Here is a 16,323-nt window from a genome sequence, read left to right as displayed (position 1 = left end):
TGTATTTATTGGTTTATGGACATAAATATTAAATTAAACAATTATGCTTTTTTTTTAAAAAAGATAAAACTTTAAAAAATTGTACAAACTAAATAAATTGAATAAAAAACCAAAATTTATCATTCCACTCATTCAAACGCACACTAATAACCAATCCATAAAAGGGATTGAATTATAATAGGAGAAAATTTGACTCCTCACATGAAAGGTGCTCAAATAACCCACTCAAGAGTGTCTACTTTACTTTCGAACTCAATTGGATAAAAAAAAAAAAAAACTAATAAATCAATAATACAAATTTAGATGGATAAAGGAAATAGAAGGGAAGAGAAGAGAAAAGAAAACAGCAACACTTAATTTGTAAGCATCTATAAATATCATCCTCCTCCAATATTCCAATGGGTAAAAACCTAATCACAAAAGTATTGAAATTTGAAAACAACCGATCTCCACAATGTGCCATCTGACGCAGACTTTCCTTGACCCACCGCATATTCGCGGACTAATTTCTGGACCATACATTTGCAATTTACCAAAATACCCTTTTGCCCCCACCACTGTACTGCACCCCCAAAAGATCCGAAGATTCAACATTGCATCATCAATAATGTAATAGTCGCATAAAGCAACTATATGCAAAAAAAGTTTTGTCTACTAGAGTTACTTTTATTATTAACTTTTGAAAAATGCAAAATAGATAGATATGATTAACTTTCTCAAAAAAAAAAAAAAAAGATAGATATGATTAACTCTAAGTAATTGTTAACAAAGACATTTAACACTTATAAATATAATATTTCAATTAGAAGTTTAGGTTCATGATTCATTCCTATCCATTGGTGCTATTCATGAGATGAGACATGATTGATAGTGAGAAAGGATGGATATCAACTAATTGTATAATTTTCCCGTCTTTTGTGATTGTTATTTTCTCATTATGTAGATCATCCAACATGGTCAAAATATAATGGATGAGTACATCTAATAATGATGCTTGCTGGTTCAAATTGATGATAAAACTTTTAAATGATCATGTAGTGCATTTTGTAAAGCCAATTGGGATGCAACACCACAGCTTTCTAATAAACTGGGTCTCTTAAAACTCTTGTAAGATTGTTCTTCCACAGCCAAGATGGGCAACTTTGAAAAAGTTAGGGGGACCCTTGGGCATATCTTCGAAAGATGTCTTTCAAATAATGGAGATAAACAAACAAAAATACAAAGTGAAAAGGAGAGAAAGAAAAGGAGGGTGTTTCTTACATGCTAAGCTCCTCTCATCTCATCGACCTTCTTTTTTCTTTTATTATTATTATTATCAATTTTTTTTTTTAATAATAGATTTAGATTGTTCACTGATTTTACTTTTATCCTCTTATCTCTTTCTCAAAATTTACTTGAGGGAAAAAAAGGTACTTTCTTCATGCATAACAGAAGAGCTTAGTTCAAAGAGATTTTACTTTAAGAGAGAAAAAGTAAATACTACTTGTCTTTAACGCAATGTTTACTTCCCAATTTGCAATGTTTCTTGTCATTTTTTCGAGTCCTACCTCCTAACTCTACCATGAATTTAAAGGCCATACAGTTTCTAAAACGTGATAACATAACTATTTGTCCCTCTACCATGGGTAAAGCTTCTATCCATCCAATACTCATTTGCAGTTTATATTACCAAACTATTATGTGGCCATTTTTTAAGGCATGCACTGGAAGTTAGCCAACCCTTTTACAATGGTAAAGGAAGGAAACATTTTCTCCCTTGTCTTTTGCCAAAAAGGAAGAGTTTTTTATTTATTTATTTACAAGCTGATTGCTGGCAGATTCAATCAAGTAATATTTCCTTATCTTTAATGTCCTCAAATGCACCTCATGAGCATTTCTATTGGTCCTTCAAGTCAGGCAATTGTACACGAACTTTCAGAAAAATCAAACTCGCTAGAGCAACTTTGTTTTTATGTCATGTTGCAAGTGAGAAAACAACATCCATTGTTCAAATATTTGGGCTTGCCGAAGTGTGAAAAAGAAAACTCAGAAATTTGATCCCCCTGATGAAAGCTAAGGAATAAGCAACTCAGCTAGGTTGAATAATCTTGAAACAAAACAAAGATTTTCATTCTTTTCTTTATATTTTCTTTGCAAGAAAAGGTAAGAGAATTCGGTGCATGTTTGTACCTTTATTTGCTGTAAATTTATTTGCTTAAAGGTAAGATATAATATGACTGTAAATAAATAAGTTGGGATATTTACTTAAAACCACCTTTTGTGGTCGGCTAACAAGTTAGCCAACCCCCTAGTTTTACTAAAAGACAAATTCATTTCTCTGTTGGGCATAAGGGAGATTATGAAACTGTTGACCTTTTAGCCCAAAGAAAAGAATAGACAGCCATGACTGTAGTAAAAGTAATGGTTGTGGATCCGCCCAATTCCTTGAAAGGGAGAGATCCTCTAATGAATGTAGAGATTGCTTTTGGAAAAAACTTAAATGAGTTTCTTCAATGTAGTGGTCACTTTTAACACCCAAGTATTAATACTTCAACAACATACTTCTCCCCTACCTAATTGAAAGATTATCACTGTCAAACCCCACTTTATAATTACAATGAAATTGCACCCAAACTACTCTCTCTCTCTCTCTCTCTCTCTCTCACACACACACACAGATAAAACACAAATGTACCCACCGAGAATCTCTTCCTATCAAAGCCATATGACTCGGGGGGCCACTTCACACCACCAAACATTACACGCCATGTGTGTCCAGCATATGTTTCTGTCCTCATAATCCAAATGACCATCTCATAGTCACAACTCACAACTCATCTTCACCACCTCCTACTCTTCTGTCTTCTCTCCCCCTATCTATCTCTCTTTTCTTTTCCCCACCTTTCCTGTCTTCTTCTTCACTCTTACTCTTTCACCACCCACCTTTCTTTTCATCACAAAAACACTGTCCACGCTCCACAGTGAAGCTCCCCAACTAGCTACAACCACAATGGCCAGACTGGTTGTAGAGATTCAAGATGCAAGTGACTTGATGCCAAAAGATGACCAAGGCTCTGCCAGTCCCTTTGTAGAAGTAGATTTCGATGGGCAGAAACAAAAGACACAAACCAAGCATAAAGACCTCAACCCCCAATGGAATGAGAAGCTAGTGTTCAATGTCAACAACCCCAGAGACCTTCACAACAAGACCATTGATGTGATCGTGTACAATGACCGAAAAGGCGGCCACCACAAGAACTTCCTCGGTCGTGTCAGACTCCATGGTTCCTCCATACCTTTTCAAGAATCTGAAGCCATTATCCAGCGCTACCCGCTTGATAAACGTGGCCTCTTTTCTCATATTAAAGGCGATATAGCTCTCAGAGTTTACGCAGTTCATGACTCCTCTGCGTCTTATGCTCCTCCACCACAAGATGGTGGTGCTGAAGAATCAAACACAGTACCATTGCAAGAGATAAATACTAATTACAAGCCTGAAGAAGTACTAAAAGAAGAAGAAGAGGGAATGAAGAAGAAGAAAAAGGAAAAAGAAGTGAGAACTTTTCACACTCTAGGAGCCGGGACACATGAACACCATCACCATCCAGCTACACAACCTTCAGTGATCTCTGGCGGTGGATTCGGGGGGTTCGAGAAAAGCAATATTGGTGGATTCGGGGGGTTCGAGAAAAACAATATTGGTGGATTCGGGGGGTTCGAGAGTAACAATTTTACCAAGGAAAAGGAAAAGGAAAAGGCAGCGGCTGTGGCCGAGACCAGGGCCGATTTTGCACGAGCAGGGCCGGCTAGTATGATGCACATGCAGGTACCAAAGGCGAACCCGGAATTTGCATTGGTGGAAACTAGACCTCCCTTGGCAGCACGTCTTCGGCGCAGAGGAGACAAGACATCGAGTACTTATGATCTAGTGGAGCAGATGTATTACTTGTATGTGAATGTGGTTAAGGCCAGAGATCTTCCTGTCATGGATGTTACAGGAAGCCTTGATCCTTATGTGGAAGTGAAGCTTGGGAACTACAAAGGGCAAACGAAACCATTGACGAAGAACCAAAACCCGGTGTGGAACCAAGTTTTTGCTTTCTCAAGAGAGATGGTGCAAGCCAGTGTCCTGGAAGTGATTTTGATGGATAAGGATTTAGTGAAAGATGATTTTGTTGGGAGAGTTAGTTTTGATCTTTCTGAAATTCCTCTTCGGCTGCCACCAGATAGTCCTTTGGCTCCTCAGTGGTACAAATTGGAGGACAAGAAAGGGGTCAGGTACAATTCAGGAGAAATTATGCTTGCGGTTTGGGTAGGAACACAGGCTGATGAGGCCTTTCCCGATGCATGGCATTCTGATGCTCACAACATAAGCCATTTGAACATGTCCAATACACGATCCAAGGTTTATTTCTCCCCCAAACTATACTACCTTAAAGTTGATGTAATTGCAGCTCAGGATCTTATTCCCTCCGAAAAAGGCCGAGCTCAAGAGACACATGTGAGGGTAGTGCTTGGGAATCAGCTGAGAGTTACTCGGAGTGCTAGCCATAGTCGAATGAACCCTGAATGGAATGAAGACTTCATGTTTGTGGTATCGGAGCCTCTTGAAGACCTCATAATTATTACTGTGGAGGACAAGGTAGGACCTGAGGTTTTAGGCCGGTTGGTCGTATCAGTAAGAGATGTTATGCACAGACATGACCACCGCAAAGCACCCGAACCCCGCTGGCATAATCTGCACAGGCATCTTGAAGTAGACTCCGACAAGCAGAAAGACAAGTTTACAAGCAAGATCCTCCTTAGAATCTATGTGGACTCAGGTTATCATGTTCTTGATGAGTCCACGCATTTCAGCAGTGATCTACAGCCCTCCTCCAAACACTTGAGACAACCAAGCATAGGGTTTCTTGAACTTGGGATTCTAAGTGCAATGAATTTGCTTCCAATGAAGGAAAAGGATGGTGGGACTACAGATGCATACTGTGTGGCCAAGTATGGCAACAAATGGATTCGGACTAGAACGCTGCTTAACACACTGGCTCCTCGCTGGAATGAGCAGTATACTTGGGATGTTCATGATCCATGTACTGTAATCACTGTCGGTGTTTTCGATAATTGCCATGTTAATGGAAGCAAAGAAGACACAAGAGATCAGAGGATTGGGAAGGTAAGAATTCGACTATCAACTTTAGAAACTAATCGGGTTTATACCCATTTTTATCCATTGTTGGTTCTCCATCCATCTGGTTTGAAGAAACATGGTGAGCTTCATTTGGCATTGAGGTTCACTTGTACTGCTTGGGCTAACATGGTGACACAATATGGAAAGCCTTTGCTTCCAAAAATTCATTATATTCAACCCATATCTTTTAGGCACAAGGATTGGCTTCGCCACCACGCAATGCAGATTGTGGCAGCAAGGCTAGCTAGATCAGAGCCACCCCTCCGGCGTGAAATTGTTGAGTACATGCTTGATGTAGATATTCACTTGTGGAGTCTCAGGAGAAGCAAAGCCAATTTTTTTCGCATCATGTCTCTGCTTTCAGGGGTTACAGCGGTTTGTAAGTGGATCAACGAAATATGTTACTGGAGAAACCCGATTACAACATGTTTAGTGCACGTCTTGTTTTTGATATTGGTTTGCTACCCAGAATTGATCCTGCCTACGATTTTCCTCTACCTATTTGTGATCGGAATATGGAACTATCGGTTCAGGCCAAAGCAGCCACCTCACATGGATGCACGACTATCACAAGCAGAGTTTATACCCCCAGATGAATTGGATGAGGAATTTGACACATTCCCAACTTCTAGACATCCAGATATTGTAAGGGCGAGGTATGATAGGTTGCGGAGTGTGGCAAGTAAGGTGCAATCTGTGGTTGGAGATTTAGCATCACAAGGGGAAAGGGCTCTAGCTTTATTAAGCTGGAGAGATTCAAGAGCTACGGCAATCTTCATCATCTTCTCATTGATCTGGGCTGTGTTCATATATGTCACTCCTTTCCAAGTAGTTGCAGTGCTGGTTGGGCTGTACTTCCTTCGACATCCTCGATTCAGAAGCAAGATGCCTTCCGTACCCGTCAATTTCTTCAAGAGGTTACCGTCCAAGTCAGATATGCTACTTTGAGATGAAGGCTATTATCAGTTTATTATTCATTTACTTAATTCTCGTGAACAAAAGATGGTTCAGTAAATTAAACCATCAAATTCGTAGCAGCATAAGACAGAAGGATATGCAGCAATGTTGCTTTTGCCCTACTATCCTCGCCCAAAATAGTAGTTCAATTTTTCCTGGATATATGCATTTTAGCTTTCATCAATCTTATCTATGGAAACAATCATTCTTTCTTGTAACCTGGGGGAAAAACTCATTCTTTCTCGCTCCAATTCTAGGTTCTGTTGAATGAATGAGTAATCAATTGGTTACTTACCGAGCAGTAATCAATGACCAGGGGTAAGCCTACTAACTATGGCTGCCTAGTCTCAAAACAGTTTTGAGAACCAAGATTAGAGGAAACTGAAATGATGAGAAAAACATTCAGCAGTGTGGCACACCTGCTAAAAAATGTTAGTAAAATACATGCATCTGAGCTATCCAACATAACAATCATATAACAAAACTCACTTCCAAAAAAAATTGTTGAAACAAAATTCTCTTTCTGCTCCCACAGAAACGGACAAATACAATCAAAATTCTTTAATTGAACGCCAGAGTCCTAACTGCAAGATGAATCAGTAAAGCCATAATTGTCAAGAAACTTACAAATATTCCAACCAAAAGAGCCTTATCGACAACACCCCATTCACCCATGCTTCCCTGGGCCCATTCTTGCTTTTTCATGGATCCCAAGGCAATTTCGCACTCCACTTTTTTGTGCACATGGTTTTTCCGCTTCCTTAGTAACCATCCGATCAGATTTCTGCTGTTTAGATCTTCTGCAAACATGGAATTCCTTGAAACAGAACTTTCTTCAATAGTAGTTGGTCCACAGCTTTCTGGTCCACAATCTCCACAGCTTTCAGGTCCACAAGGACAAGGTTCTGGCTCTCTTGTACATGCACAACTTTCAACAGGGTTAGAGCATGGCGAACATTTAGCCTGACTAGGCTTATTGTTTCTTAAAGATGATTCATCATTGATATGGTTGATGGTCTCAATCACTTCTCCAAAAACTGACCACCTTCCCACACTTGTTATCTTCACAATAGCTGAGGTTCCAAGCATACTTTCAGGAGCAATTACTAGCACCTGCACATATCCCTTGGTATGGCCAACCTTGGCAATGAAGGAACATCCGGTTAGAAAATAGAAAAATTATACAGTAAATTGACACGTGATAATGTAATGTGGAAAAATACACTCGTGGTCAAAAGCAAAAGAAGTTGCTTCAGAGGGCCTTTTTATTAAGGAAATTGAAAGAAAACAAGTTTACATCTTGGGTAATATGCATTTCTCCACATATCTAAGTAATTAAATCTGTTAAAGAGATTAATAAAATGACTTGCACCCAAAAAAAAAAAAAAAAAAAAAAAAGATTAATACCAAACAATAAATTCCCTCTTTTTCTAGAGATTGCTGGCTGGCTTTCAGCTCCTACAACCTTCAACTCAACTAACCAAATTCCTTCCCTAGCCACAGTCCTATTTCTCGCCTCCATCCCTCACCTTCCTCACCCACCTAACCCCATTACAATGGTCACCAGCGTTGCAAGACTCGTTTCCTATCATTGTCTGCCAGATATCCATGTTAGCCACCCTCGTCCACCAAATCTCTTCCTTCACATCCTCGACAAGCCAATTCTATGAATCCAACCAATTCCAACCACCCTTCAAAATTCAGCCAATATGAGTACCCTTCTCGTTCAGTGTTGGTTATGGATTTTCAAGACCCTATCACATTGGGTTGAGTGGTGGATTGACGGAGAACCCGACCTATTATGAGCTACTGCTGGCTTCTAAATTTAGTTTTTTCTTTTTCTTTTTCTTTTTTTTTTCTTTTGATTTGTTCTTTTAAGTTGTAAGGTGGGTTTCCCTTTTTTATGTATATCAAAAAGTTGTAGGATTTCTTTTATTCTTTGCGCAAGTAGACACAAATTTAGTTCAAGAAAAATAAGACAGCAACCCCTTCAAATAAAACACTAAAAAAAGGTCGTACCCAGTGCACAAGAATCCAACTTTTGCAGGGTTAGGGAGATGCAATTGGTAGGCAACCTTACCCCAATTATTTTTTTGAGAGGCTGATTCCTAAACTCATACCCATGACCTGTTGCTTTTGGTGGAAGGCACTTGCCATCACACCAAGACCCGACCTCTTATACTAACTAAAACAAATATTAATATGCCATCAGAGCAACTATAATCAAGCTTTGTACCTATCAAAAAAAAAGAAAAAGAAAAACTATAATCAAGCTTTGTAATACTGGAAAAGTAAGCTGAAACCATACCCTTAACCCCCACCAGAATACAAGATGCACATATTGAATCCAAAAGCACCAAAAATGCATTCAAACACTTGCCCACTCTTACCAAGTGAATTCCATCGGTTGCAATTTCAGTTATCCAAATTCTTTCTAGTCTACCCTCCATTCCATTGTATGGTGTGAAAGCTTCAAAAACAGAAGTCAACTCACGGCTTCGTTTCTTCACCACATTACTTGGGACCTTCTTCATCCTTGCGGCAGGTGTCCCTAAATTTAGAATGAAGAAAAAGGTTAAAAATAATTTAAAATAGCTTTTAGTATCATAGTTCAAAATTCAAACAAGCTGTTAAATGCCTATGAAAAATCTGTCAGGCAATGTGTCACCACAGTCCCACATGGACAAGGTTAGTGCATATATTTATAAGTTTGTCATTTGTTGAGGGTATGGTACAAGGAAATTCAGGGTGGGGTTCAATGTGATACAGCTCATCAGCTGCATTTTGATACTTTTTCTTTCTTTCTTTCTTTTTGCTTTTTGAATAATCTCTAGTATGTTGAGGATCCATAGCGACCCCATAGTTTTGGGACTAAAGGTTTTGTTGTTGTTTGGTGTTTCCTTTCCTTTTTGGTAAGGCCAGAACCCATCCAATCTGCCTGCATTCATGCCAGGATTAGTAATTACACTGAGTTGTATTTGCAGTTTTGCATTACTCCAAATCCCTATTTTCTAAAATAAATACAATTGATTAAGGAATTACTGAAAACTGGGAGTCATTTTTTTCTCCTTTTCCCAATGGTTCTGAACAGTGGTAGTAAGATACAAAACTTAATTAAGCCATGTCTAACACATGCAAATTATGGCAGTCATGCACCTTCACAAAAGATAAATCAACATTTTTCTTTCAGCTGCCCTGCAACATATAATTTGCAATCCAGAGGAAAATGCAGCTATTTGCCATTAAAACAATGTCACAACTCACAACAGAAACATGCTAGAAAATCACAACGGAATTATCATGGCTAGATAGCATGATAAGCAGAATGATGAAATCTGAGAGTGCAGTACAATTTCATGAACAGCATACCTGGTCGAGGATAAAACTGAGATATATGAACTTGAGGGAACTTGTATTCCTTGACAAGGCTTACAGTTTGAACAAAATCTTCATCTGTTTCACCTGAAAAAACCCCAAAGAAATTATTATTGGCTCCTAAAGCACAATCTAACTAAAAATCTAAAATGTTTATTGCAAAGCGTGATCAATCTCTAAAGGTTTCCCCAAGTTCATGTTATAAATAACTTCCAAAACATTTCCATTTATTATAAAGAATTCCAATATGACAATGACCAATTCATATTTTTCCAAAGAGCATTGATATCCCAGTATCAATTTTTGTTTTCAAGAATTTCCAACTTAGACAAGAAATTTGCTAATTGCTTCTTGAGTGGCATACAATTTCAACATAGCTGCATGTTCTTACATTAAATGCTTTGGAGCACACTATCGACCTTCAACTTATTCTACTTAAGCAGTAACCATTTAAAAAAAAAGGGTAAATTACACCAACCCAGAGCTGGTAAAAGAATCAAGTGTCCTTCAGCACAAATGCTTCTTGGAGCCTAGGTGCAAAGTACAAGCATGTGCTTGGTTGAAGTAAACCACACATTTTTCAAACACAATATATAATAACCTCTAATAAAAAGGTTCATAGCATATAATAAATAAATAAATAAAACAATAAATCAAAATATTAATATATTTTGCCAATGAGCTAAAATAGATGGTACAACTGCATGAAGTCTATAAGTTCAAATTTCACATAAGTTCTTTCAATTTCTTAAAAAATTTATATAGTAAATTTGAAAACAATTATCAATGGACAGTTCAATAATAATCTAGTCATAGAAAGTTTGTACCTAACATTTTATATAATCCTCTTGTGCTTATAAAAATCACAGCTACAATAGCTATGATCAAAAGAAGTATACGATTCAATAAAAATATATCCAAAATACAAAGACCAAACAGCACAAGAACAGTAAATTATCATGGTTCATGTCTTTTGATATGTAAACAATTTTTTTTGGGTATAATATAGCACCTTAAGAATGGTGCTTTTGCATGTCATTTCGTTCAAGAGCAAGCAATAAATTTTAATGATTCAAATATTTTTTAACAAAAAATAAATTAAGAAGTGTGCTAAGGCTCATTTCATTATATGAGTTTTGCTTCGACCAACCAAAGTGCTGAGACATTGGAGCTTTAAGCTTTAAGCGTGCTTTTAACAACACTGAACCAAACTCCCTTAAGGATTATTGAAATGACACTCCCTGCCCAAACTTTTTTATATATGCCACTGCCCCCTTGTGGTTTCTATAAATGCAACAGTTAAGTTCATTCCCTTATAGTGTTACTTCACTAAAGAATATTCCTTTGTTTTTTAAACAAGATTCCTACTCATTTGTACAAACCTCAAGGGGCAGAGTTTTATTTATACAAAATCTCAAGCACCTAGTTTCATTTCTCGTCCATGGTATGGGTAGGACTCTCTTAAAAAAAATGGAATTTTTTTAAGAATGTCATGCATGGGATTATTTGTCTCATTTATACAAACCTAAAGGGGGGAGCGTCATTTTGTCCAACATTTGGGTCAAGGGAGGTTGATGTAATTGATCCCCACACCACACCCACTCCCCCCCCTCTCAAAAAAAAAAAATAAAAAAAAAAAAAAAAGAAAAAAAGAAAAGAAAAGGGAAACCCAAGCACACAAAATAATTGCGAAAGAAAATAGAAGTACAATGCATTGGAAACCACAATTACTTACCAGGAAATCCACATATGATATCAGTTGCTATCTGCATCCCAGGCACAAGGTCAGTCAAGGTATCAACCACAGTCCTAAACTCACTCACAGTATATTCCCGATTCATTGCCTGAGATAATAAGAGTATTGAACGGTCAATTGTATAAAAAACCAACATGTACAGGAATTCTAGGCAATAATAGTTGATTAACCTCAAATTTATAAATACAATTTTTTGAAGGGGGAGAGATCTCAGGGAGAAATATAAGCATTAGCAGCAATAAAAAAGATGGTGTCAATCTTCTGTTAGGATTTACATTCAAGACGGCATCACTCCCAGATTGAACTGGTACATGTAGAAACGAGTACACACATGGGTGACGCAAAACCTCTGCTATCTCTTTCAAGTGCTCAAGAATAAAAGGAGGATTTGTCATCCCAATCCGAAGCATTGTGCTTGCATCAGGAGGAAGCTCAGCAACAAGAGCATTCAACAAAGTTGGAAGATTGACCCCAATGTCACGGCCTAAAAATTTTCCAGAAACCATGTTATTCAACAAAAAAAATTATAACTGGTGTCTTAATTTTTCTTTTAATTAGGTAGTAATTTGTCTACCTCAGGCCTAAAAGAAGTCTTATGATGTTAAAAATGAAAATGGACATAAAGAAAATGTTGAGTATAGCATTCAAATAAAATTCTCTGCGTAAGCATTTAACCTGGAACGCTATAGCTCAAGCAATGTAACAATTGCTCCATATTATGTGAAATTTACATATCATTTTACCTATGATTAATACAAACTACTTTTAAAAACTCCGATATAATCTTCATGAATAGACTCTGCAGAAACAGAACTTGCTTCATATTGGCAAATACTTTCACATGGTTACACAAAAAATGGTGATAGAAAGATCACTACAAATTACCGTAGGCTCCAGTATCTTCACTGCTCAACCATATCTCCTTAACTCCATCAGCTATTACAGTATTTACACGCCCGACCTGCCGCATTAAACTTCATATAAAATCTAAACCTAACTCAAATAAATAATGAACACCCATGTCATGAACTTACAAGGCTATCAATCGTGTAGCTCCCTAAATGACCACGAGCATGCTTTGTCTTGCAATAAGTGCAAGCACCTAAACAACCAACATTAATTGGAAGAATCTCGACAAACTTGTTCTTTCTCACCTGTTAAAAAAATTAAGTTAAAGGCTACTCTCTAAGCCAATTCAAGGGAATTGTAACAGATCCAAAGCCAGCCTTTTAGAAAAACAATGAAACCAAAGAAAAGCCAACAATTTGATAGAAATGGATTAAAATAATTAAAAAAACCTTGAACACAATAATGTGATATACAGCAATAGAAATCTACAATTCGCACCTTTGGAAGGTCAAGAGCAGGCAATGTCTTGCGGTTCAAAAGCCGCACCTCATGACCTTTCAGGGTCTCTTCCACAACTTCAACCACACGGTCAATTTGCTGGACTCCAACTATGCTGACCCCTTCAAGCTCTTTCAAGTCTCGACTTCCTTGTGGTACACATCCAGCCACCACCAGGGGCTTTTTGGCATTTTTGCATTTTGCTATTAGAGTGTCCATGGCAGACTGACTTGGGGATTTAACTGTGCATCTGCATCAGTTAATGTATATCAAAAGTTTGGTGGTTACAGGCAAAGTTTAATTTTTTTTTTATTGGAAGGTTATATATATATATATATATATATGGGCAATGAGCCAATAATCTTACCGTCCACCTTACTCTTATAAGGGGAGGTGATGATGCCATTTGAGGCAAAGCTCATTGGTGGTGGTTCCAAGCAAATTTGACAATAAATGTTAGAATCTCAGGAATCAATCAGTTCAAACAAATATTCCTACTTATTGGAAACTTTTTTTTTTGTTTCAATTTCTCCCAAATAATGCCCATAATTAGTATTTCTTTCATATTTTTTTGAAATAAATTCAAGTACAAATTGCATTATATGTACCTATACATTTGCACATATGGATATCTATGTTGACTATGCATGTATAAATGCTGATCAACCCTTTTGAAGTTCCAACCTTATCATCACATTTTTCTTTATTAAAGTTTCCTTGAAATTCATCAAATTAGCATAGAACTCTTTCACATGATTGTCGATTGTCAATTCTAAGACCATCCACAAGCATTAAATCATTTAAATAAATCACATGACTATTAAGTAGGTCATGTGACTAAAAGTACACATAGATAGTTTTTTAAGGTGACACATAGTGCATTGGAGGAACTATCCTCCAACCACACAGCGACTATTTTGGAGGAAAACTCTGCCCTGTCCTTTTGTATTTGATTTAGGGTTTCTGCTCTGCTCAGCACCATCCCTTCTAACCTAATTTGATGAATTTAGGTTAGAAGGGATGGTGCTCTGCTCAGCACCATCCCTTTTCTATTTGATTTAGGGTTTCAGCTCAGCTCAGCTCAGCTCTCTCTCTCTCTCTCTCTCTCTCTCTCTCTCTCTCAAAGTTAAATACATGTGTTAGTAATGCACAAAATATATTACACTTATTTCTACATGCAAGTTTTAGCTAAAATTGATGCATTGCAAATACCAAGTATGTCTACACAGTAGTTGCAAATGCCAGTAAAAAGATATTTGATGAGATAACATTAACCAAAGTTCCACTAGGAATAATATATACACACACACAAATGTATGTATGTATGTGTTGTGAAAGGTGAAGTAGTGAGCAAAAAATCCTTTGGGTGGTTCTGTACTAAATTTTCCTAATAAAAAATATTAACCATTTGACAACTAAGACATATGACCTTGATGATTCTTTATGATTCCAGCAGCATTCAACCACTCTTTGAAGAACTTAAGGTTTGCTACAAAATATGAAACTTATAGATATCCTCAGAAGAATTGTAACCAAAAAAAAAAGAAGAAGAAGTTAAATATGAGGGGGAAAAAAATGATGCTCACGTATTAATCAGCCACAGGTCTGCTTCCTCAGGACTGTCGCTTAATGAATAACCAAATGCAGCAAGTTGACCAGCCATATACTCACTGTCACTCTGAGACAGCAAAAATAATGTAGAGAAAACAATTAACAAGATTTAAAAAAAAAAAAAAAAAAGAAGTCAGCACAAATACTTGTTGATGAATGAAGTAAATGGAAGTGATACCAACTTTGATCTCATTAAGATATCATTAACCTTGGTGCATATATATATATATATATATACATAGATAGATACCAGTACTACAAGGCTGGTAGGAAAAAAGGGAGATAATTAACCACTGGAGCTAATTTATACATGAAGTTACCCTTTTCGTGCATTTAAATAAACACTTTCTCTACTTTAAAAAATAAATAAATAAATAAATAAAAAAACATGAATTCATTCATTTGCAAAACCTAACATTTGTCTGTATAATATCTTTAAAAATAATAATAATAAATAAACCTTTTATTCAAAAGGCCCTACCTTGGTGAGGTTCCACGTCATTAAAAAAAAAAAAATCTATAGTTTGATTTGAGACTACATAGATTTCGAACCATTATCACCTAGAATATTTCCTTGCACGTACTCCTAACAAAGACACAAATGTTTCTCTAATCTTTAATATCAGCTATACCTCTTTCCCTCCTTCACAGATCCACGAAATGAATGCAGCCAGCAGCAGTTTCCTTACATTTTCCATATACATGACCAAAACTGCTTTAAAGAACTTCCACATACCCACCAAAAGTGTTCTCAACTAATTCTCCTTGTCGCCAAAGAGCCTTGTAGCTCATTGGTTGGCACCTCCTGGTGTTTCCAATAGAAACATCCAGTTTCAAATCCCCCAAACCCCCAACCATTGAATTATAAAATAAATAAATAAGTAACTACTTCTCCTGGTCACCTGATAATCTTACTTACTAGTTCCACTACGTGCCCAAAAAAGTTCATAATAGTAATGACATTTTCTGATACTTTATCTACAATTAGCTTTAGAATTTTTCATAATGTGAAAATATTTCATTTCTGATAATCAAACTGCCATGGGCTTAACACCACCTGCTTTCCTCCAATATCTTTTCCATCCAGTTGTCTCACAAAAACATTAAGGCCCTAATTACTATAATTCAACAGCAATCTCTCCTGCAATTAAAAAGGCCCTAATTATGCACTTAAGCAAGTGGGTCCAAAAAAAAAAACCTGGTTGTGTGAGCACCCAAAGGTCTTGATATATATTGTCTGCAAAAAAATAAAAACATTTTAAGAAAACAAAACAGGAAAGATTTAATTTAGATAAACGAGGTTATAGTAAAGATAAATAGATAAGAAGAGAGAGAGAGAGAGAGAGACCTGAATGCCAGGGATTTGAGAGAGTTTAGCATTAGGTTTGGTGGGGTTGTTGTTTTTCTTCTTGGGCTTGAGTCCAACAGAAGACAATGGCAATCGAAAACCAGGAGGAGCACCACCGGCTCCGACGACCAGATCCTCTATGTCTTCCATTATTTACTTTCCCTCGTACCCAGCTATGCTTCTTTCCTTACTGTGTTAATTGTTAGGCTTACGTTTATATTTATTATATATATGGCTCCAAATTGGGCTCAGTTGGTGACTTTGGTTTAGCCCTCAAACCCTTGCATCACTTGAGTCGAGCCTGCCTAACTTATATGCTAGGTTTGCAAAATCCCAAAAATAGCTTTCCACACGTTGGGTCAGAGTACAATTTTTTTTTTTTTTAATAATAATTTGATAGTTACTGTATGCTGGTCGGATTAGGCAGGGTGATGAATTTCGACCAATCTGCCATTGGCAAGTTCGAAAATTTCCAAACTGCAACGATGGTTTTAGAAAATTTTCTTAGGATAGTTATTAAAATACTTAAATTATACAAAATTTAATAAAAATAAGACTTGAATTTATCAGCATAAAAAAATATAAAATAAAAACACGCAAATAGATGAAATTTTATAATTCCTTATACTAACAAATTCAAAATGCAAAATCTAATTGATGAGAGATAAAGTGAGAATTGAGAATGTTAAAGTAAAAGAGTATTTGAAATGATGAGAGAGAGAGAGAGAGAGAGAGAGGAAACTTATTGCGAGTTGCGACTACGAG

General features: G+C 36.8%; 2 protein-coding genes across 2 annotated transcripts; one reads left to right on the top strand and one right to left on the bottom strand.

Annotated features, from left to right (window-relative positions):
- Positions 1–2,523: 2,523 nt before the first annotated feature.
- On the top strand, positions 2,524–6,339 carry LOC136062144 (multiple C2 domain and transmembrane region protein 6). Its single transcript, XM_065760877.1, has one exon. The coding sequence runs from the start codon at positions 2,990–2,992 to the stop codon at positions 6,110–6,112; it is 3,123 nt and encodes a 1,040-aa protein (XP_065616949.1). The 5' UTR covers positions 2,524–2,989; the 3' UTR covers positions 6,113–6,339.
- Positions 6,340–6,577: 238 nt separating this feature from the next.
- On the bottom strand, positions 6,578–15,836 carry LOC111988067 (uncharacterized). The gene is made up of 11 exons (XM_024019825.2): positions 15,559–15,836; positions 15,409–15,447; positions 14,186–14,277; positions 12,600–12,849; positions 12,287–12,406; positions 12,138–12,213; positions 11,528–11,736; positions 11,232–11,340; positions 9,491–9,583; positions 8,512–8,672; positions 6,578–7,261 (listed from the first exon to the last, which is right to left on the bottom strand). The coding sequence occupies exons 1-11, from the start codon at positions 15,706–15,708 to the stop codon at positions 6,683–6,685; spliced, it is 1,878 nt and encodes a 625-aa protein (XP_023875593.2). The 5' UTR covers positions 15,709–15,836; the 3' UTR covers positions 6,578–6,682.
- Positions 15,837–16,323: the final 487 nt, after the last annotated feature.

Source organism: Quercus suber, unplaced genomic scaffold, assembly GCF_002906115.3.
Source record: "Quercus suber isolate HL8 unplaced genomic scaffold, Cork oak 2.0 scaffold_385, whole genome shotgun sequence".
Taxonomy (NCBI): domain Eukaryota; kingdom Viridiplantae; phylum Streptophyta; class Magnoliopsida; order Fagales; family Fagaceae; genus Quercus; species Quercus suber.
Note: the sequence above shows the minus strand (reverse complement) of the source record. Positions and strands in the feature narration are given on the sequence as shown.

What these genes read in the sequence shown, in the direction of transcription:
- LOC136062144 (XM_065760877.1), top strand. Translation starts at nt 2,990, where the DNA reads ATGGCCAGACTGGTTGTAGAGATTCAAGATGCAAGTGACTTGATGCCA.
- LOC111988067 (XM_024019825.2), bottom strand. Translation starts at nt 15,708, where the DNA reads ATGGAAGACATAGAGGATCTGGTCGTCGGAGCCGGTGGTGCTCCTCCT. An exon ending in GACCTGTGGCTGATTAATAC is followed by an intron (nt 12,850 to 14,185) that starts GTGAGCATCATT and finishes TAACTGATGCAG; the next exon opens with ATGCACAGTTAAATCCCCAA. An exon ending in TGAAGATACTGGAGCCTACG is followed by an intron (nt 11,737 to 12,137) that starts GTAATTTGTAGT and finishes GAAAATTTTTAG; the next exon opens with GCCGTGACATTGGGGTCAAT.